Below are 21742 nucleotides of genomic sequence, written 5' to 3' on the forward strand. Positions count from 1 at the left end.
TTTATTTTTCATTTGCCTATTATATGTCAATTATATCTGTTATATGTGATACATGAAGCAGTCTATTACGCCCAAGGGCATAATGAGAGGGCATAATGGATTGTCATCTTATTATGCCCTCAAATGGCCTGTCAAGTTGATTGACGGAGTTATATTATGTCATAAAAAAGATGCAACTTGATCTGTATGAAGCACTTGAATGTTGGGCAAACAATAATCATGAAATTTGTATATTGGAAATGCATTCTTTGGAACGATGAAAAATAAAATGTTGTATGCACCTCAGGCATTACTCAATATTTAACCCTCGGGCGACTTATAATCCCTCGGGCCGGAGGCCCTCGGTCTCTGTCGCCCTCGGCATAAATATCGCCTTAATGCCCTTGATGCATAAATAACTATTATTACAAAAATTTCATTATAGTGCTATTTATGTCACTGATATTATTCCTTAACCTACGTCAATTATGTTAGTATGCGTCCATCTTCCTACCTTGTTTGATTATCTTGCGTTTTGCTTTCCAGTAGTCTACATATTTCCGTAGCATTTCCTTGTCACACAAGGAATGATATTCAAAAACGATCCAACTGATTCAAAAAACATTCATAAAGCTTCAAATGATTCAAAGGAATACAAAAAATTCCAAAATATTCTTGAATCAATATTCAATTTGTTATATTTTTGAGAAGAAAATTGAATATGCTATTTCTTTAGATTAAAATATATAGTATGCGCCATTAAAATAATGTGGTTAGGTTCCAACACTTTTTTCCATAGCTCCGTATAATTATTTTGGTAAGAGAGAATTATTCAGCAATAATTATAAAGAAAGATTTATGACAAACATTTTTCTATATTTTTTAACTAAGAAAAGATAGGGTCATTTCGGAATTGACAATTTTTTGATTTTCCCCCGTATCTCTTAAACGAATGAATATTTTGTAATTTTCACTTTACCATTTTATTTCACCCAAAAAGAACACATGACGCCTGTATTACTTTTTTTATCACGGAGATGCCCTCAAAAGTGTCGAAAATGGGACACCCTGTATACAATGGCTGTCTATTGATGACTTGTCTCTAATTTTAGGCAATGTTTATTATATTGTCTTATTCTGCAGACCACAGACGAATCCAATCTTCTATATTCCTCCATTGGTCCATTTCTCCACGCCTGCCTCTTGTCCCATTGTCCCGTTCCTGCTGCCACAATCACGATTCCACATTACCCCCACCCGATTCTTTCGCCTTGATCGTTTTAACACGTAGTCACTTTAGGCATTAAAGATTTTTTTGTTAATTATACTACAAAATTGCCGGTATAGGGAATTTTTATACGTGTACCGCTTTATAGAGAAAGAGAACGGAACTAATATGAGGGAAAATGAAACGCGTTAAGATAACAACGAGTGTTCAACTAGATAAAAGTCGAAACGCTACAGTGTGCCGGCTGGGTGGCAGGAAATGCGGGTCCGTGGAAGAACGCTTATAGAAAGACGAGGAATGTAAATGTACCTACCGTGGCTGTGTAATTAACAACTTTAGAGACGGGGCTAGATGATGTGCGGTCGGCGACACCTGGGCGCCATCTCCGAGCATGTTATACAAACGTGGAGATTTTTCAGTTTTTTCTTCTACAATTTTGGTCCGATTGTTTTAAAATTGGTGTCGTTGGAAAGGTCTCGTAAACTTGAGCAGCTCGAGCTATGAGAAGTACCCACAAATTGAGTACTATTTTATGGTTTTTTTTTTAGCGAAATCCACCAAATTGCGAATTGCGGGTGAACGGGACGTCTGAGGTGGGTACCGACAAAGGGAATATAGTTGCTCCCGACAAGATCTTACTGATGGTAGAGCCAAAACTTCAAACGCGAATTGTGGGTGCGCAGGACGTCGGAAGTGGTACACAGGAAATGTGGTAGCCTTCGACAAGATCTCATTGATAGTGGACTCAAAACTGACTAATAGAATACTGATCATGAATAGTGCGAAATGTTACCTTTTAAAGGGTAAGCCAAAAGATTTTGTTTCGTTGTTTTAATGGAGTAGCGTATGCGCGTAAAAATAAATTGTCACTACGAAGGCATTGTGGTTAAATTGCAAAACATTTCATTACATTATAATTGGAGTGGCTAGTTATGTTAAAAAACAGTTTATCAATCAAATTTGTGCACCGATTTTGTTTATACGAGACGCTACCCAGATTTTGAATAAAGTGGCAACCGGTAAAAAGGTTAAAGACAATTAATTAGTGCTTTTGTTATCTGTTAAAACCCTAAGTTATAAGGGTACTTTTTTACATTTCCATACTGCGGAACATTAATCCATTGAGTTTAAGCTAAGAAATTGCTAGAAACCTGATTCAAGTTGAAATATTCGAAGTTCACTTTTAACGAGCAGTCAAGTTTACCAGGTGGTACAAAAGGTCTGATTGTATTGCACAAGACATTTCACCATCAAGTTTTCTGAATTTCGGCTATGTTTTAAAAGAAGACAATCAACTATCAATTAGAAAAAAATTTAACTCATCAATAAATGTAAGTTATTTATTTTTTGCATTGTGTAACCGTTCTCGGGATTTTGTATAAAAGATTCACGCTCAGTCATTTTAACATTCCTGAAGGACCTCCTTTCTATAGAATATGTGTACAAACACACCCCTAAAAGACTATACAAAAAACTCTTTCTTTGTGGTTCTTAGTATTTGTTTTAGAGTGTGTCTACAGAATTTCAAAATGGCATCTTTAAAAATATGGACAGAATCTCTGAATAGTTTTGGAATCTCGCAGGTTTCAGGAAGAATCTCTGCAGGATTTCTTCTATTCAAGCTCTAAAAAATCTGCAGAATATTAAAAAATCTGTCATGAATAAATAATTAACGTTTTATAGAAAATGTTTTATGAGGGTTTGGAAAGCAATCGAAGATTCTCTGAAAGTGTGTCCAAACCCTAATTCTTCATAGAAGGTCTTTGTCTATAAATAAGCTAAGTACTACTTTGAATACTTAAATAACTCAAAAACCATAAAAGCTTATAACCCTTGTGTAATTCGGGAGAAATATTGGCACGCAATTTCCACAAAATCGAAGTGATGGGAGAATATTCCCAATTTTACATATCAGTTCATATATGTGAAATTAAAGGAAATTGTTGAAAATGAAAATGAGAAATTTATTCAAACCTTCCTTAGTTGTTTTTAGATGGATCTCACGTGCTTTAGCACCTCTTATTATACTACACCAATTAGGTTTACCCTCTACTAGTAGCATAGTATTCTATTCACTATGCTAGTATATGTAGGTACCCTCGAAATTCTCTCTATCTTTCGTTACATCAGTATCTTATGATAGTGTCTGATTTAATGGGACTAATCGTATAATATGTAATGTAATGATCTATCTACTAATGCTAATTTTCGTTTGCAAACGAGACATACTGTGGCTGAATTAAATACAGCCTTCCTAATTAATAATTTTAAACAATCGATTCATCAAAGTCAGTGTATATGGGTGTTAAAATAATGAATACTACATGAACCCAAATTCGAGACATATAATCGTTTCGTGTTTAAGTCATACCGATCATGTAATAAAAATTGCGTAACGCATATATACAATGAAACCAGACTGAATAGATAAACTAACCCCAGCATGTACGTGTTGTATAGGTAATTAATATTTATGAAGTGATCGTAAAGAAAATAAGCCTACGGTGACTCTAATATTTAATTGTAATTTATTACAAAGAATTAGACACTCGACATTAAAATCCGCATGAACACTTTGAGATGAGGTCATAATGGAAAAATTTAGAACAACCAGTTTACTGCACTTAACGATCGGTCTGGGTGCTGCCGGCAGCGATATTGGCATTTTTGCAACAGTCAACTTAGCCGCCCTAACCCAGACCTTCAATGAAAACGAAAGTGGACCAACATCAACCATACATTTTGCAACGATACATGATCGAGTATAAAATCGCCGAAACTTCGAGTAAAGAATCAGTTTTGTGATTTGGTTTCTTATCGAGCTCACCTATCATTTCAATCCTCAGAATGTACAAGGTAGTGTATTAAATGGTCTTCACCCCCGATAGCTGAAATATATTTATTTCGTATTTTAGGTTATCATCTTTGCCGCTTGTATTGCCATTGCAAGGGCCGGACATTTGTATTCGGCACCCGCCGCTTATCACGCCGCCCCAGTTGCTACATACGCAGCTGCCGCTCCCGTGGCGCATTATTCTTCTGCACCTGCAGTTAGCAGCTCGTACATTCATCAAACTCATGCCGACGTCCATGCCGCTCCAGTTCACGCTGCCGTCCATGCTGCCCCAGTCGCCGCCGTTCACGCCGCTCCAGTAGCAGCTTACCATTCAGCCGCCGTTCATGCTGCACCAGTTGCCGCCGTCCACGCTGCACCAGTGGCTGCCTATCACGCCGCCCCAGTAGCAGCCTATCACGCCGCCCCAGTGGCAGCCTACCACGCCGCCCCAGTAGCAGTCCACGCACCCGCTATCGGCGCAACCCAACAAAGTGTGATCCGTTCTTATGGAGGAAACCAGGCCGTGTCTCACTACTCTAAAGCCGTAGACAGCGCTTTCTCCAGCGTACGCAAATACGATACCCGCATCACCAACGATGCTCTAGCTGTAGCACCAGTTGCAACTTACGCTCACGCCGCTCCCCTCGCCTACGCTCATCATGCTGCTCCAGTTGCAACCTATGCCGCTCACGCACCAGTCATCGCCAAAACTGCCGCAGTAGCTTACTCGCCCGCCGCTGTTGTTTCTCATGCCTCTTTCAGTGGTCTTGGTGCTCATTATGCCTGGTAAGAAATCAAAACCCGATGAACGACTGTAAATATTTATTTATGAATGTAAATTAAAAAATAGATGCGTGATGATGATTTTTATTCTCTTTCATGTCCTAAGAAATAGGTATGTCAGTAACGCATTAATGTTCTGTGGGAATCCCTTGTGCAGAAGTACTATAAGATGTTGCCAATTTCTTCTACTGTCATTAAATAACAAAATTATCGTGAACCTAGCGCTACTGGGGCCTCTACCCAACGAATCTGCAATTAACCTTTGTTTTCTTGAACTTTATGAATACTGAAGAACTTCCGGCAAGACCTTTACAAACTGTTTGGTGCAAATGCTCCTTGCCTGCAGGTTTTTGTCATAAACATGTCCATGGATCGCTTATTTTTTGTGCATTGGTTAGCTAAATAAGGCCTTTTTTTGTAATAGCGGATTTGTTGAATCAGATAAGAGATTCTCTTTAATTTAAATCCCACGATAAATGACATTCACCAATTCCATAATATGCAAAGCTATACTGATCTATCCTTGAACTCAAAATACCTCAAATTTACAGCGAAATTTCGAGAAAATTCAAAAAAATTAAATCCAATTACAGCTACTGTTACCATACGTCTTATAGATTGGCTAATATACTATTTTAAGAAATGTATGACATATTGTCGATTTGTTTTGAAATGTTGACAAACCTATTGAGATGCAAAACAAACAAATTCATCCGATAAATTCACATAGGTATCGTAAAGAGATATTGTTTGTAACGTCAGGGTATGGAATGGCCTGGATACGAAAACTCATGGGAATGAATTCCTATGGGGATGAATCGCCAGGGGTTTTCGTACATAGGTCAGGTCGCAATTTAAATAACTAATTTATCCGTGAAATATAATTTATCGTGGGATTTCAATTCAAGTGAATCTCTCCAATTTTAGGTGAAAGAAATGGTGTGTAAAAATTGTGCTATATTCGGTATTTATATTTAATATTCAGTTAGTGATAACTAATTTAATACAGTGGCCACTAAAATACTTTGGGCAATTATAAATTTGTAGGGAAAATCATTAATAGAAAACCTGCAAAATGGAAATGTACCTACTTTGGAATCGCCGTCAATATAGATATCAAACATTTTACGGTAACTTAGGTGTTTGATTGGTTACAAAAAATTTTGAAATCACGTGTCAGAGAAAAGATAATAAAATGGAAAATTTTCAGTAGGTAAGTAATTTTATAGAATTTGTATAAAATTTCATATCGTATAAAATAAACTCGATTTTATTTTCAAAGGAGGGAAGTTAAAGAAATCCTTGCATTCAGCTTCTTCATCCAATCTAAAATTATTATATTTCAATTCCCTCTTCACCAATAATATTTAAAAATAGTCAATTTTAACAGAATATTCCATATTTGTATAAACTCTAGTACTTAGGTACATCCCGGCTGGACGTTTCGGTGCATTTTCGAGTTTTTCTCAATGTTGCAGAGAATTAAATTTCCTAATTACGTTTTTTAATTTTGTTTCTAGGACTGATACTTAAAAATATGCACTTTGTCAAACTTCTAACTTTAGAACAAGGGGGGGAGGGGGTAAACATTACAGTCAAAACAACCGACACTTTACGTCATCATCAGCTAAAAAAAGGGCAAAAAAATGGACCGTCATAGCACGTCAAAAAACGATTGCAATGAGGCTATGCTAGCCGCCCATATACGCCGTGGAAGTAGCGGGATAGACGATTCGGTCCACCAGCCATCAACGTACTCTGGAAGGGCTGTGCTCAAGTCAGTTGTGAAAATATGTTTTGCTGTTTTTTTTAGTAAAATAAGAAGACTCTTTTCTCAAAACGAAACATAATTCATCTGGTCTAAATGCACTCGGTAAGGGACACGCTTTGACTGCTTCCCAGAAACCTGGAGACTTGAACACTTTGGAATTTATTTCTCCTGATTTGGACCTAGTTGCAGTTGAACTATCCTAAGCAGGTACTTTTTACTTCAGAACATTTGCCAAGGTTTTTGCATGAATTGTTCGCGGAATTACTTTAATGACTTACCATCAAGGATTTTTGAACTAGTGATGATCTGATCTATTCAGAAGCTCACTTTTGAAACAAAGACCCTCCATTTTTTAAACATTGTTGCTTTGTTACCCTTTCTAAGATTTATCGAGAACTTTTTTGAGGGGGGTGGAGGGGGGGTTGATTATTGCTTTAGAACTGTAATTGCAATCGCAACATTTTAGAAACGTCACATGATGTGTAGTAATGTAGTAATGCGCTTCACGTGAGTCGGTTACGTGGCTTTGAGATTGAGAATAGCCAACTAGTCTTCGGTGGTCCTCTACTCGTGTTAGTGTATATTTTTACACATTCCCAACATTCTGGGTTGCTGTGAAACAAAGGATACAATACAAATTTGAACATGAAAAAAAACCAAACAAATTAATTATATAAATGATTTCTTAAAATGTAAATGGAATCTTTTATAGTAGTTATTGCTATTAATTTTAACAATTTTGATGGTAATCCAAAAATGTGGGAAAATTCTTTGAAAAAAGTGGTAGTTGTTCCGCGAGCACCAACAAGTAGTCCTATGATATCAACTTTTTTTAATCCATAAGAATTCTTTGAAGAAGGTCGTTGTTGAACCATAAATCTTTTGTTTTTCTAAATTTACGTTAATTGCTTGGTGTTCGTCAACTACGAATCTAGCAGTGGGATCGATAATCCAACCGACATTCTTCTTTTTATCAATAACCAATATGTCAACCCTTCTGCCCCGAATTCGCGGTACAAACTACCTCCTCGTATAGACGGTTAAATATTTAGACCATGAAGCGTCAGCTATCATAGTACGCACAGTATGATGGCGATGATTTCGTAAACGTTCACCGAATGAACAGGACCCAAGGAGATGAGGCAAAGTTTCAGATATATGAATGTCTCAGTGTCGTAACAGTGTCGACACCGGGTGTCGTCCTAAGTCCTTTGATCTGCCTGGAAGCGCTCTTACTGGAGCGACATTACCAATCATTTTTATTGCGTCTTTTAATTCTGAAGAAGAAAGCCTAGAGCGATCTAGAATATTATTCGCTATGGGGTAGTCCTTAAAAAGGATTACAGCTCTACCTTTATGTGTCAATTTAGTCCAATTAATGTATTCTCGATCTTGTAAAAGGGATCTTATGTATTTTACTGGCTTTTTCAGGAAGACTTCATCCATTAAATTGAGCTTTTTCATATTATTCACATAATTTCTTTTCATCTTCCAAATTTCTTGTTTTTATAATAATTTGGATTGTTTTCGTCAAGATATCCAATTTTTATCGACAAATTATCCAAATCTAAATAAAGCGACAAAATATCCAACCAATTTGGAAACTCCGATTTGAAAATCTTGTCGGTGGCGCGACAAGATATCCAAATATCGAATTTTTTTAGACAAGAAATCCAAATTTTTGGACAAAATATCCAAAAGGTTCGGAAATTTTTTGACAGGATATCCTAACTTTTTTAGACAAGAAATCCAAAAAGTTTGGAAAGTTTTCAACTAAGATATCCAATTTTCGAATGGATAAAGGTACGCCGCTTTTTCTTGTATTTGATCATTACCTATACGTTTTTAACAGCAGTTATTTCAGCGTGAGAGCTTTGTGCTTGTCAAAGTGCTTTGCTTTAAAAGTACTTATTAATTATAGTTTTAATCAGGCATGAACCTTGTGTGGTACGAAAAATTCCGTATCAGCATTTCAGTTTCAGTGCTAAAACACGGCATAGCAATTAGCATTCAGTAAGTTTTTATACAGCGTTTAATAGTGTAGTGTAGTTTAATAATAACTCATTTATTACAAGGTAGGCACTAATTCTTTGACGCTGTATGAATAAATGCTATGGCGTGCGTTAACACTGAAACTGAAATGTTTCGTACTGCACAAGGTTCATTAAAGGGCTTGAATAAAATTTGGATTTCTTGTCTAAAAAAGTTTGGATATCTTGTCAAAAAATTTCCGAACTTTTTGGATATTTTGTCCAAAAAATTTGGATTTCTTGTCTAAAAAAAATTCGCTATTTGGATATCTTGTCGCGCCACAGACAAGATATCCAAATCGGAGTTTCCAAATTGGTTGGATATTTTGTCGCTTTATTTGGATTTGGATAATTTGTCTCTAAAAAGTTGGAATTTGGATTTCTTGTCGGTCCCGTTAATAAGTACGTATTAGTCTTTTCTGATGCATCGAACCATAAAGATCTCAAGCTTTCAGAAGTTACCTAGTGCTTGGGCTGGATAGAGCTAGATAGAAATTTGGAATGTGATACGATTCAAGCATCATTTGCCTTTCATTTCTAAACATTGCCGAAAACGCTTTATTCGCTTTCCTTTAAAATTACATCTCTGGAGAAAAATTGGGACAATGGGAGAATCAAAAACTCACTGTGGACATGAAATGGGTTGAAATATTTAAGCATTTCAAGTAAGCATTCCTTTTAACCAGTTACTAAAAGTCGTTAAGTTTGCCCTATGTCTACCAAGAGAAAGAGTATTTTTTACGAGATTTTTTATCAAAAATTAAAGATATTTGCCTATATCTTCGAAACGCTCTTTTATATGGTTAAATGGGAGTGGAACGGTTATAAAAGATAGTTGATTGTTTCAGAGATATATAGGTAATAGCAACTATGTGATTGAAAAGTGATAATTTAATATCTAATATTTAACCCGCTCCCTCTACCCGAGTTCACCTCAACTTTTGGGGAATTCTCATAAATGCATCTACCCCAATTGTACCCAACTATAAACTAAAATTATGATTTTTTCTGTCGATATCACCCTATGATATGAATCTAATTTGAAAACAGAAGTGCTCGAATTTTAGATACACCTAATCCCGCGATCAAAACGTCCAATTCGAATTTCTGATTTATTTTTCCGACATGCGGTTTGATAAATTTTGGCGTTTTTGGTACCATTAACTTTACATAAAGTCAATGTTTGTACCTACAACACGCGGGATTTAAAATTTTGTTTACTGTTTACGAAACATCGCTTTTTTCGGACACCCGTGTGATAATTTTTGGAAGATTTTGTGTAAGAGTAAGAGATTGGTTCAACACGCGGTTTAAAAGTTTATTTTTCTGACACGCGCTTTTGGGCAACCTTCTTGGTTCAACCCCAAAAACGAAGATTTTCAAACTTTATTTTTCCGACGCGGATTTGGACAAATCTTCTTGGTCTCCTCCAAATACACGCTCTAAACACACACCCTTCCCCTTTTCCGTGGTTCAAGATCGTCCAAAAAACCAACTAATGTGAAAAATTTCTCTCATTGACCAAGCAACGCCCAGCTACCAGACGATTGAGTACTTTTCCATTCTATCTATGCAAATGCAATATTAAAGTTGCTTATCAAAACCGCGGTGTCAATGGGAACCATCATCCTGGCGCTAACTAGTTTATAACGCATTGATTAGGTATGTCAGGGCTGTACTTAGTACATTGCCGTTACACATCTTAAGAGTCTAAATGAAATAAAAAATCATTCCTGGAAATTGTTTGTATTCATATTAATGATTTTAACAAAAACAGACATTAATAGATCTAATTCTACTGTTTATTCTTAGATTATTGTAAGTACCTACTACAACATATACTTACTATCATTTTCACATGAATCTATCAATTCTTTGTATTTACTGTTTAGAATATGTGATGCAAGTTGTTGAAAATATGTACATCTTGGTAAAGGAATAGAAAACTTCCCAGACTTAACTCCTTCCTATTCACTTTTATGCATGGCTGCACCCCCAAATACTATTATTATATTACACAAAGTGTGCTTTTAAAATATAATAAAATCACATATAACAAAAAATAATCATTAATCATTTCTAGAGTCCTCCAACATTAAACCTATCCTAAACAAATTTATACTATTAACAGAATGATAGCCTATAATATTCGGATCCTCTCTAAGAGTATCGTACAACAACTGTAATGTAAGTTTTCCATCAGATTGGCTTTTGGAGCCGCACGAATAGGAAAATGCAGCTTGCTGCTCGGCAGCTTCCAAAGACGGTTTATTTGCTGGGATAAAGCAATCGTCATCAGTTCCAACTTCTACTTTGCATTCTTGCGTTGTATCAATGATATGATTTGTATTTCTAATGAATGGATCTGGAATCGGTGTGCCAAAACCATACTGAAACCTACTGTCACGTACTTTGTAACCCCGTTTACGCGTAACCATTGCCATTATTATATTCTTAATGAATGTCTGCAAATGTGCATATTAGCTTTGTAAATGCGAACGAAAGAAACTAATTACCTGACAAGCCTGGACAATAATGTCGGTAACACCCTCTTCAGCACCTTCCAGTCCATTCTCCCAAGCTTGAACCGCAATTCTGCTGGCAATAAAACCACTATCGGGTAGAAAAAGTTCAGCAGCCGCACTTCGATTTTCTACTTCGGGTCGTAACATAAAAGTTGGGCTTGGAGGTAGTAAATATTCAATAGAGTCTGCAATTTCAAAGCATCCCTTATCGTAAGTGGATCTGGTGCTTTTCGCCCTTGTATTATTAATCTTTCCGTATAATGCTAACATAAAATCGTTATGTTGATGGAGTTGTTCCTTGGTGGTCATTAAGTTACGTACGGCGGTATCAAACTGCAATTTTGTTATGGAATTGCTAAAGAGGAACCATTGCTTTAGTAAACTAAAGTACTGCTTCTTCAGGTCATCGCCCAGAGATTGCTCTAACAACTTTCGAGCTTGATTTAGATCGTTCATTTTACAAGAAGAAGAAAGGCCAATTTGTATTTTGTTTATATTAAATTTAAGGTTATGGCTGTGGCTAAACGTGCGCCAAAGTAATTGTGGATATAGGCTGTTGCCATTTACTTATTAAGGCTGGATTACACCTGTACGATTTATTAACCCAGTTTCTGGGCTGTAATGGTGTTCTTTTTTCTTATTAATCAGAACGACTGGCTGGAATTGGTAAACGAGAACATTTTATAGTAAAAATCATGGGACTTGGCATAGTGGTCGCCTACACCCCCATCGATATCAGCGAATTTTCATCAGGCGTTGGAACTCATAAATTATAGATTCCGTTCTGCACTACTTTGGCTGTATTTTTTTAAGGGTTCCAGTATCGGTTCCGATTCTAGAGGTCCAATATCAATAAAAAGAAATATTATAGGAAAATAAATAATAGGTACTCAATTTTCAAGTACATTATTATCTTGCATAAACAGGTTTGTTAGGTTTAATTAAAACTTCTTTTTAGCTTTCGCGTTTGTTCACCTCTTTCTACTACCGGTCTTTTTCGGCGTTCTTTTTCTTCAGCAGTAGTTTCAACGATTGCGTTCGGTTCTTCACACATATTCTTCAGCCCACTTACTGTTATTGATTCGATTAGCTTTATTTTCGGCATTAGTTTTTTGTCACCTGAATCGCAGTAGGGCAAATTTTACACTTAAACACCGACCTACATTTAACCATACCCATTTTACATATAATATTTCATCAAGAATTACAATAACCAGCAACCACTAACGTTAAACCTAAGAGCAGTTTTAACACCAATACTTCAGGACAAAATTTGATGAGAACAATATAAAACGGATTTCCGTTTCACAAATTGCAGCGTTTTTTCCTACCTACAAGAGAGAGAGAGAGAAGCGAAAAATACCGGTTGTTTGGCATCAACATTGACGGTATAGGTTCCAGTTATCATAATTTCTTGAATACCAGTTCCGGTTCCTAAGCTCATATGCAACCGTTTCCGGTTCCGGTACAGGTTATTACCTTCCTTTTTTACCAAAAATCGACTGCACCAAAATTTCTCGGGAAAAAACTTTTTCTTATTAATTTGGGTGCGTAGAATCCAAAACGATTCATACTTTTTCGATTAGACGTCTCAATCAAAAGTTATGGGCAAAAAAATTCCCGTTTTTAAAATTTAAAATTCTTATTTTCGTCATTTCGTGAAAGGCAGGGCGCAGGTACCTCACCTCAGTAGCAGTACTAAGTACCTGATACCTATTTGTTATTTTGGGCATCAATGTAGCGAATTGCCGATCGATGGCGAATAGCCAAATCGTTGACTGCCATCACTGATCACTCACTGAATAGTGAATACTGAATACTACAGAATATTTAGATTTTAGTGACTTTAGACTTTAACCAAAACCAAAATTGCTCTCTATATATACCTACATATATTTTCCGCCTTTATTTTAAAGTGGGCGGAGCGGATAGCGAAGTATTACCTTAATACCTAACACATCCCCTTCATCCCTCCCCGTAAATACGCCACTGAAAGAACTGTTCCAGCAGTTGGACATTCGAAGTCGAGGAACTGTTCACGCCCACTATATACAGTGCATTGTCGTACTGTAAGATGTGTTGTCTAACCGTATGGGTAGCTCATCACGAAGAGTGGGTACTCTTTGGTAACAACCTATCGCTCGAAACCAAACGTGATTTAACACGTTCTTACCTCGTTTCTAGACGTTTCTTTGCCTTTTCCAGAGCTGAGTAGGCCTAAAATCCAAAAGAAAACTGAGCAAAAATACTCCTAGAAAGGACGTAAATACACACGTAGAGTGCTTTAGAAATGGTCTAGAAAAGTTTGTTAGTGGTCTTTGGAAAAAACCTGACATGCTCAGGGAGGGACGTAGAGTGCTCTAAATTAACGTTATAGATCCATGCAAACGCTTTGAAAGTGATCTTATACACTTTAAGAAAGCTCTAGAAAGGAGCTAGAACTTTCTGAACTAGATAACTCCCTTGATTTTCTAGAAGGACCCACGAGACCTTAGGAGATGCCTAAAAGATTTTGAAAATGTATAAAAGCTCTGGAAAATATACGAAAAACTTTATGAAAGTTATAGTAAGCTCTAGAATGGCGAGCGATAGAGACCGGAAAAGCACCTACAAGGTTATATGAACTTACAAATTGTCTTATACTTATGGGTTATATAGTACTTCCCAGAGCATCTTAAGTGTTCAAAGCATCTTCGAAAAGCATTACACGACCAAATACGCTTTCAATTGGTTTTTAATAGAACTTTTAATATTATTTGAAAACCTTCTAGGTTTACTTATTAAGTTTTTCCAGAATCTTCAATCCCTTTGTAGCTTTGTTGACCACTCCGAAAAAAATAAGCCTAGGCGCATCTAAGAGCTGTGTTTGTATAAGTTTTAACGTAATTGCCAAATCCCAAGTGCGAAATCGTCAATTAATTTTAAATTAATCTTTTGTTTAATTTATTTTGATTTTGAATGCTCGTGAATTCTTTTAAACCACAAATCAGATTACGCAATCATTGCATACAAATCTATTGCACGCAAACCGATATCATATTTCCTGCAATATGTTGAAAGGAGACGCAGGTGAACTTCATATTACACATTATTGGGAACGATATAAACTTTAAAATTTGCGGTTGTCCATGAAACACAATTGTAAGCAATTTTTTTTAGTGGGAATAATTCATTTCGTACATTATTATGATTTATGTAGAACATCTTACTGACTATAGATTTGGCAACGTCACATCACAAACTCCCGTTGGTGACTACTGATTTACCGACAGTATTCAGTACCTAACCTCAAATTAAATAGTAAAGTTAGGTTAGGAGAATAGTTTATTTTTCCTAAATTTAAAAATGAGTTTTGTTAAAGTAATTACTTCAAAACTGTAAGAGAAAGACCTTTTTCTACCGACCTTTTTATTAACGTATTTGTAGATCCATTGCACGTATCGCAGCACCTAAAACAATACTTACGTCGTGCTACTGCACCGATGTCGAACACCAAATTCAGATACCAAATAGAATACACAGAGGACCAACAGATATTTTGCAGGCTTTGGAGAGCACAGTACAACGGGATTACACAGCAGCCCACTACAAGTATCACGACGATCCCTATCTCACGCCAATGTCCAATTTAGGTAAACGAACATTCGCAATGGCTCAAGAAGCAGGCCGTAAAGCTGCCCATTGGGTTCGTAAGGAAAACGCGGACTTATTTCAGCATAGGGAAGCCGAACCGATGATTAAGGCGTTCGTTCCCCCTAAGATTTACACTGAAAACTCGGATGTTTGCGAAGAGGATTTAATTAACGCAATTAAAGATGTGCAAGTAGCAGATTCGACTTTAATATATAAACTTTTAAAAAACAAAAATGTGGATATTTCACATGGTACGTTACAGCAATTACTCGAACTGATATGCTTCTATAATTGCGAGGAACCTCTTGGCGAAGAATTCATTGAAGAGCGTTGGTTCAAGCAATCCGCTCGAGGAAAAGAGAGACAAAGGAAAACCTGGAAGTATGATTTGATTGCAATTAGTTTGTACGCTTACATGTAACTTGTAGAGATGGTAGTTTCGCCGAAGAAGTTTTCATAAGCTTTGAGAATCCCGGTGCGGAGGCATACTCTGCTATCATACAGGGTATGGCAAAATACGGGCAAATTGATCGATCCGCTCAATTATTCGAAGAGGCACAGAACAAAGGGCTCGTTCTATCAGCTGATACATTTAATGCCATCATTTCTGTTTCCGATTTTCTCAAAGAAGGTTATGACCACAGGTGGAAGTTTATACTCGAGACGCTTTCCTTGATGTCGATGGCGAAAGTGAAACCGAATCTGGGAACACTGAACAGTGTTCTTAAAATACTAAGTACGATGGGTACCGGGAAGGTTGTGAAACAACACGTGTTAAGGACTTTGTCGGAATTTAGAGCGTTAGGAATCGAACCTTCCTTGGCCTCTTGGTATTATGTGTTGATATCGTTTTGTAAAGAACGTAAGGTCAATTCTTTGCGATATTTGTGTTTCTACGAAAATCTATAGGTGGCCCAGTGAGCCCGATTTTAAGAAACATAATGGCGGAATTAAATGGTAAGGAATTCAAAATTCGTGATAGCAGAGACACATTCTTTTTTGTCACTGCCATGGATGTTTGTCATCATCATCTTTGCGACAAGGAATTAGCCAAACAAGTTGATAATTTATTGCATCTACACAACAATTATGACCTTATTGGAGATTCATATAAAGAATCAATTTATTAGTAAGTAAGAAGTAAAAAATAGAGAAGATTCAATATTTAGAAAATTTATGAAATCGAGCATACCGTGTGCTGTCAGGATGCGTGGTGTCTGTTGTGTTACACGGGTAGATTGAATCGCGCACAAAGAAATCTTAAAAACGAAACATTGAACAAGTTGATGTAGGTTTTTTCTGCGTGGTATGGCACAGGGCATTGCTAGATGTCATAAGTTTTCTAAATATTAAATTACGAATTTCTCCATTTTTTATACATATAAAATTATATTTGACAAATTTTTCCTATCGCACCAAATAAAAGAGGTGATCCTCTTATCTGGAATGCACTGTGTATTATTTATTTATATTTACAGACTGCATGTTTATTTATCTTTATTTATCCCCAATTTAGTCGTCATTATATAACACTGCTATGCAAAACTGAGCCCTTAGAAGATTTCATGGAAAATGTATACCAAAAGCTTGTCCCCAATATCTACGTACCAGAACCAAGCGTTATGTTGGACATACTGAAATATGTCGAAGCAAATGATGCGATTAATTACTTGCCAAGATTGTGGTCGGACATAGTAATCTTCGATCACGCGAATCGTGAAAATATCTTAACCTTAATCTTGAACATAATGATCAATAATGGTAATAGAGAAGCTCAAATAGTAGAGAAATTGTCGAACGTTGCGTGGGATATTTGGAGCAAGGTCGAGTATCAACAGGAACACAGAACGAAAGTGTTAAGGTGTGGGTTTTGTAACCTTATTATATTGTAACAGAAGTTTTAGCTTTACCGGAGACATGCTAGGTAAAATTATGACTTTAACGTTGAGAAATAACGATTTCGAAAAGGCATCCAAAGTTATGGACAAATTAGAAAACAATCAACAAAGTGTCTTGGGAGTTCCTCAGTTTGAGACATTGAAACTGTATGTGGATCACTGCATTCAACAGAAACGACCTTCAAGTGGAATTGTAAGTAATTGTACCTACCTATACCTTATTGAATTCTTTAACCATTGGGAATTTGGTGTAGGACTGTCTTCAATATGCGGTTGATAGTGGATTTGAGCAAGCATCGGAATTAGCAGCCTCTTTAATTAAGCACCTAACACTGGATGAAACACACCTACAGAGAATTTCAAGTCTAGTTGGGCAGGCTGTTTTGACAGAAAATTCGGTCACCGAAGTATAGTACCTAGTTTATGTATAATAGTTGAAATTACTAATCCTTTTTATAAAAAATTATAGATCCTTGTTTTATTTCTCTACAGATTACAGAAGCCACATTCATCATGCGCAGTTTTCTAATTGTCCATTAGCACCAATGTACACACATGGATATCTCAAATTAGTTGCAACCGACACATTTCTTCATTTTTTATTTCTGATCTACAAAGTACATTAAAAAAGACCCGTGTGTTCTCAATTTTTATTTACGAGTAAAATAAACCCAAAATAAATTAGTGAAAAGCTGCGTTTTTAGACCGAATTTGAAACGCTTCAGTCTAAATACGTCACAAACCTACAACCAATCACGTAGAAGTGAGCCGGCAACCTTGTGCGAGGGTCTGACGTTTGTCGGATTTGACGTTTTAACAGGCATGTTAACTGCATGGCCTTTATTAGGCAATGGTTAACTGCATCTAAAGCGAAAGTGAATGACAAATGCCTGTGAGCTGTGACAGATGACATTGTCCTGCAATTGCCAAGCATTGAACTATATACTCTACCATTGAATAAAAACACTATAAGAAGCCTAACCCCGTGGAAATAAAGCGCGACAGAGTTTGAACTGAGAATATAATGGGAACACTGTCAATAGAGTCGATTCTTGAACTGAGAAGAATGAGAATTTGCTTTCCTCCTATTTACCGCAAAGAGAGTTCGGTGGTCACAACCAATGCGGGTGCAAGGGGATTTGTGAGATTTGTCGCGCTTTCTTCCATAAGCGTTAGGCTTCTTATAGTGTTTTTATTCAATGACTCTACAGAGTATATAGTTCAATGTTGCCAAGTCGTATGTCAATTGAATGGTTCTAGGAGCTGATTGGTCGGGCTCATTACGTCACAGAGCCCGCTACAATCATATCGTTTTGAATAAACCCTTAAAACCGCACATGTTCATTATTTTTTTGCTAATCAGCCATTATTTTTAAATAAACTTTTACTGTCCAAAAAAATGTTTTATGGTTTCAGGTACCTACACGCTTATTAAATTAGAACTACGGAACTCAACTATACTGTAAACTCCTAGTCAACCGGTTTGATAGAAATCACCATAGAAACAATTGTGGCAATAATTGTAACCATAGCAAAATCTACCAACCCTGTTTATCCGGTTGAATTACCCTAAATCCCCATTCAAACAGCGAAGTAGGTATCGTTTCGTTGCTAGGAGCAGAGAAATGGATGAGGCGGAGAAAGCTTACTTCTCTGCCTTTTTTCCGCTCCTCTGCATTCATTATTCGCAGACAATAAATATAGGTATACGCTTCTTCCAAATATGGAAGAATTAGTATCCAACATATGTGTCGAATTATCGCATATTTAGTGCAATCGATCTGCAAAGGTGTTTACCATAAAATCTCAATCTTATACGAAGAATTACAATACGCCGCTTTCAAAGCACTCGGAAACCTTTAGCAATTTCGTCGAATGTCGTTCGGTGTAACCAATGGAGTTGTCAAGTTTTCACTTTTTTCCGTTTCTTTATACCTGGTTCTCAACCTAAAAATTTTGGTTGAAAACATGACAATGTTCTAAACAAGTACCTACCTACCTATATTTCTTGCAGACGTCTCAATGGCCCTTTGTGAGTACCCTCTTCCGACAATCCGTTCTGTAGTACCTAGGTATGAATACAATGTTAAAAACCCAAGTGAGTTACCAGGGCTGTTAAAGTTTGGTCGCCCCTCGAATATTGTTTATTGGGGTCCTCTAATCAAATTTGGAAGGAATGCCGGTGGATCCACCGGTAACTTCCGGTTTGATGACGTCATAAACTTCGCTAATTCGGAAAAACGCTTCTATCTCAGTAACCACTTGTCTGATTTTCATGACCTTGGGCTCATTGGAAAGATATTAAAATAAAACTTATGAGAAGTGCAAATCGCGTTCCGCGAACGGTTTTCGCAAAATTTGCTAAAATTTGAAAAATTCACGAATTATTTTTTTCACAGGTAAAACGTTATTAATAGGTACCTACTTATTTGTAACTTACGCAAAACATTATTATAACCTACTTCTTTCTCTTTTAAACCAATTCCCATTCACGTTTGGGATTTAAAAAGATTACCAACATCCCTTCTTTCTCAATTTATGGGATGATTCAATACAAAACTTACGTAAAGGAGGTCATCATCGATGGGACTAAAGCAATTGATGTTTCTATAAAGAAAAATATCTTCCATCTGTTCCAAGCACCAAAGCGGAAGAGAACACAGCCACAAAAAATTGGAATGTTAAGAGAAACTGCGCCTGTTCTAGGCAAGATGTATGTACGTAGCCACACATCGATGAGTTTTTCGCACATGAAGTGCAAGAATTTACCCCTTCCCTAGTTCTTCTGAAAAAATGTACCTACCCCTAAAGAAGTCAGATATTCTAGAATTCTAGATTGTTCACATAAAGAGGTTATTGCTATACAGCCTCCCGATGATGTGACAGATCTTCCTTCTGTGTACGATGCAGTTATTGTAGATGGAGGTGCTCTCATTCACTTTGCGCTCTGCTTCCTCGGGGTGCTTCAGCTTTTAAGGAATACGGTAACAGATGTTTTTTAGTGTAACACAACGAAGTTGAGGCAAAGCTTATGTGCTCGTGTTTCCGTCCGTCCGTCCACCCGTCCGTTCCATCGAGACCTCGGCCCCTGGGCCACCTAGAGACTTCGAGTTTTCGCTAATTGATAGCTGTTATGGTCTATATTTGCCCATTTCGATCAGTTTCATTTAACTCCATATTTTGCGCAGACTGCGCAATGCTAACTTTCATATTTATGGAGATATTTCTTTGAAATTTTAACCACAGATACTTCTAGCAAAGGCAAACATTTCGCACATAGTAAAAATTATGTGGGCATGCGCAGTGACTGCACAGACTGCTCATAGCCAACTTTCTTATGTATGGTAATATTTCTTTCAAACTATTTTACTTATTTAACTCCTCTCTTTCTCTGGACGTGGACGTATTTCAATATGCAGATTCGATACATTTTGTGTGCTTTCAATACTTTGTGTTACGCGGCAATAGGTACCCACGAGTGGGTTTTGGAACATTTTTAAAATATATTGACAATGAGCTTGAGGAAAGCAAGCAGACTACACAAAGTGTGGGACTCATACTAGGAATATTCCGAGGAATATTATATTAAAGGAAAGACAAGAAACGATCATGGCAGCGGTGTTCGACTGAAGATTGGCCCAAATATTCGAATTCCGAAGTGTTGGTCTCCATTTCGGTGCCTTCAAAATTGAGTTGTTTAAGTATTTAAACGAAATAGCGATTTCAAGCTTTCAGCTTTCGAATTGTGGTCTATCATCACACATGGCGAATTTGTGAAGTAGGTCGGACCTGGGAAAGAGATGTTGGATACGATTGACCACAAGGAGGCTGATACGAAAATCGTCTTGCATGTGATATACATGCATTGACCGAAGGAGAAAAAACAGTACGCGTACGAACGTGTGATGCCAATGTCGTAGTTATTTTGGTTCATCAATTTTTACGCTTCGACGGTATATCTGAAAAATCTTCATTGATATTGGATCAGGAACTAACCGAAAATTTATGGCGGATATCGAAAAAATTGTGTCCTCGGCCCAAATCATTGCATTGCTCTACCTCTCTTTGTCACTATAACAGGATGTGACTCTACACTACATCATCTTTGAGAGGTAGATAAAAAAGAACGTGCTATACCACATGGGGAAGTGCGCCAAAACGAATACACAGGCGATGATTCCACTTTTAGGAAAACCATTTACATTTACGGTACTTGAGGTAGAGTCTGCCGAATTTACGGCGTTGGAATCACTTTGTATAAAGATTAAAAGATCTATGGAGGTGGAGCGGATATAATTAATGGACTACGAAAGTTAATGCCTGTTTACCAACGAAACCAGAATCCAGAAATGATTCCTCCGACCAAAAATGCGCTATACTTCTAAACTGCAGACGAGGAATCTATTAGGCAAGCATTTGGGTATCGGCTTTCAAAGCAGAAATTAGCGCGCCAGATCCAGATGCACTTGAACATGGCTGGCAAAAGAAAGATCGAAGGCTTCTTCCCATATGGACAACAAATTCCCAAGCAATCAAATTTTTACTTTTTGGACTAGTCCGAAAAGTACCTACCTACTTTTTGGATAGTTACCATGGTGATATCGACGACTCCCGAAATCGCCCATTTTTTGCACCAAAAAGTGTGACAAAACAGCGTCTTATTCAGGTGGTTGGAGAACAAAATATTACACTGGTGTGATACAATACGGTTAGGGAATAAGGGACCTGTGAGGTACAATTTACTATTTGTACAGAACTTATTGTTGCAATATTTCTAATCTACATTAATATTTCCTTATCACTGTATTTTCTTGCATATTATTTTATTAGCAGTCCATTTTTTAAACATTATATACCTAAACTATTATATGGGTGGCTGATGTACTATAAAAACGGATTACATCTCGGTAAGTATAATGGAAGCAATTTTTATTGGCCGGGATTATTAGATATTCAAATAAAAAAGGAATTTTTTTCAAATTTTGCGAAAAACCGTAGGTGAAACAGGTTATAAAAATGTTTATTCGTAAGTTACAAGTTTTAATAACGTTTTACCTGT

At 36.8% G+C, this 21742-nt stretch overlaps 3 protein-coding genes across 3 annotated transcripts; 2 read left to right on the plus strand and 1 right to left on the minus strand.

Annotated features, from left to right (window-relative positions):
* Positions 1-3791: 3791 nt before the first annotated feature.
* Positions 3792-4911, plus strand: LOC116164394 (larval/pupal cuticle protein H1C-like). Its single transcript, XM_031478571.1, has 2 exons — positions 3792-4063; positions 4123-4911. Exons 1-2 carry the CDS (start codon positions 4055-4057, stop codon positions 4831-4833), a joined length of 720 nt encoding a protein of 239 aa, XP_031334431.1. The 5' UTR covers positions 3792-4054; the 3' UTR covers positions 4834-4911.
* Positions 4912-10365: 5454 nt separating this feature from the next.
* On the minus strand, positions 10366-11688 carry LOC116163675 (transcriptional adapter 1-like). The gene is made up of 2 exons (XM_031477739.1): positions 11144-11688; positions 10366-11092 (listed from the first exon to the last, which is right to left on the minus strand). Exons 1-2 carry the CDS (start codon positions 11606-11608, stop codon positions 10697-10699), a joined length of 861 nt encoding a protein of 286 aa, XP_031333599.1. The 5' UTR covers positions 11609-11688; the 3' UTR covers positions 10366-10696.
* A 2723-nt stretch (positions 11689-14411) lies between these two features.
* Positions 14412-17155, plus strand: LOC116164393 (protein PTCD3 homolog, mitochondrial). Its single transcript, XM_031478570.1, has 7 exons — positions 14412-14529; positions 14579-15166; positions 15214-15647; positions 15695-15914; positions 16302-16646; positions 16690-16876; positions 16938-17155. Exons 1-7 carry the CDS (start codon positions 14498-14500, stop codon positions 17094-17096), a joined length of 1965 nt encoding a protein of 654 aa, XP_031334430.1. The 5' UTR covers positions 14412-14497; the 3' UTR covers positions 17097-17155.
* The last annotated feature ends 4587 nt before the right edge of the window (positions 17156-21742 follow it).

This window comes from Photinus pyralis, unplaced genomic scaffold (assembly GCF_008802855.1).
Source record: "Photinus pyralis isolate 1611_PpyrPB1 unplaced genomic scaffold, Ppyr1.3 Ppyr1.4_LG2, whole genome shotgun sequence".
Taxonomy (NCBI): Eukaryota; Metazoa; Arthropoda; class Insecta; order Coleoptera; family Lampyridae; genus Photinus; species Photinus pyralis.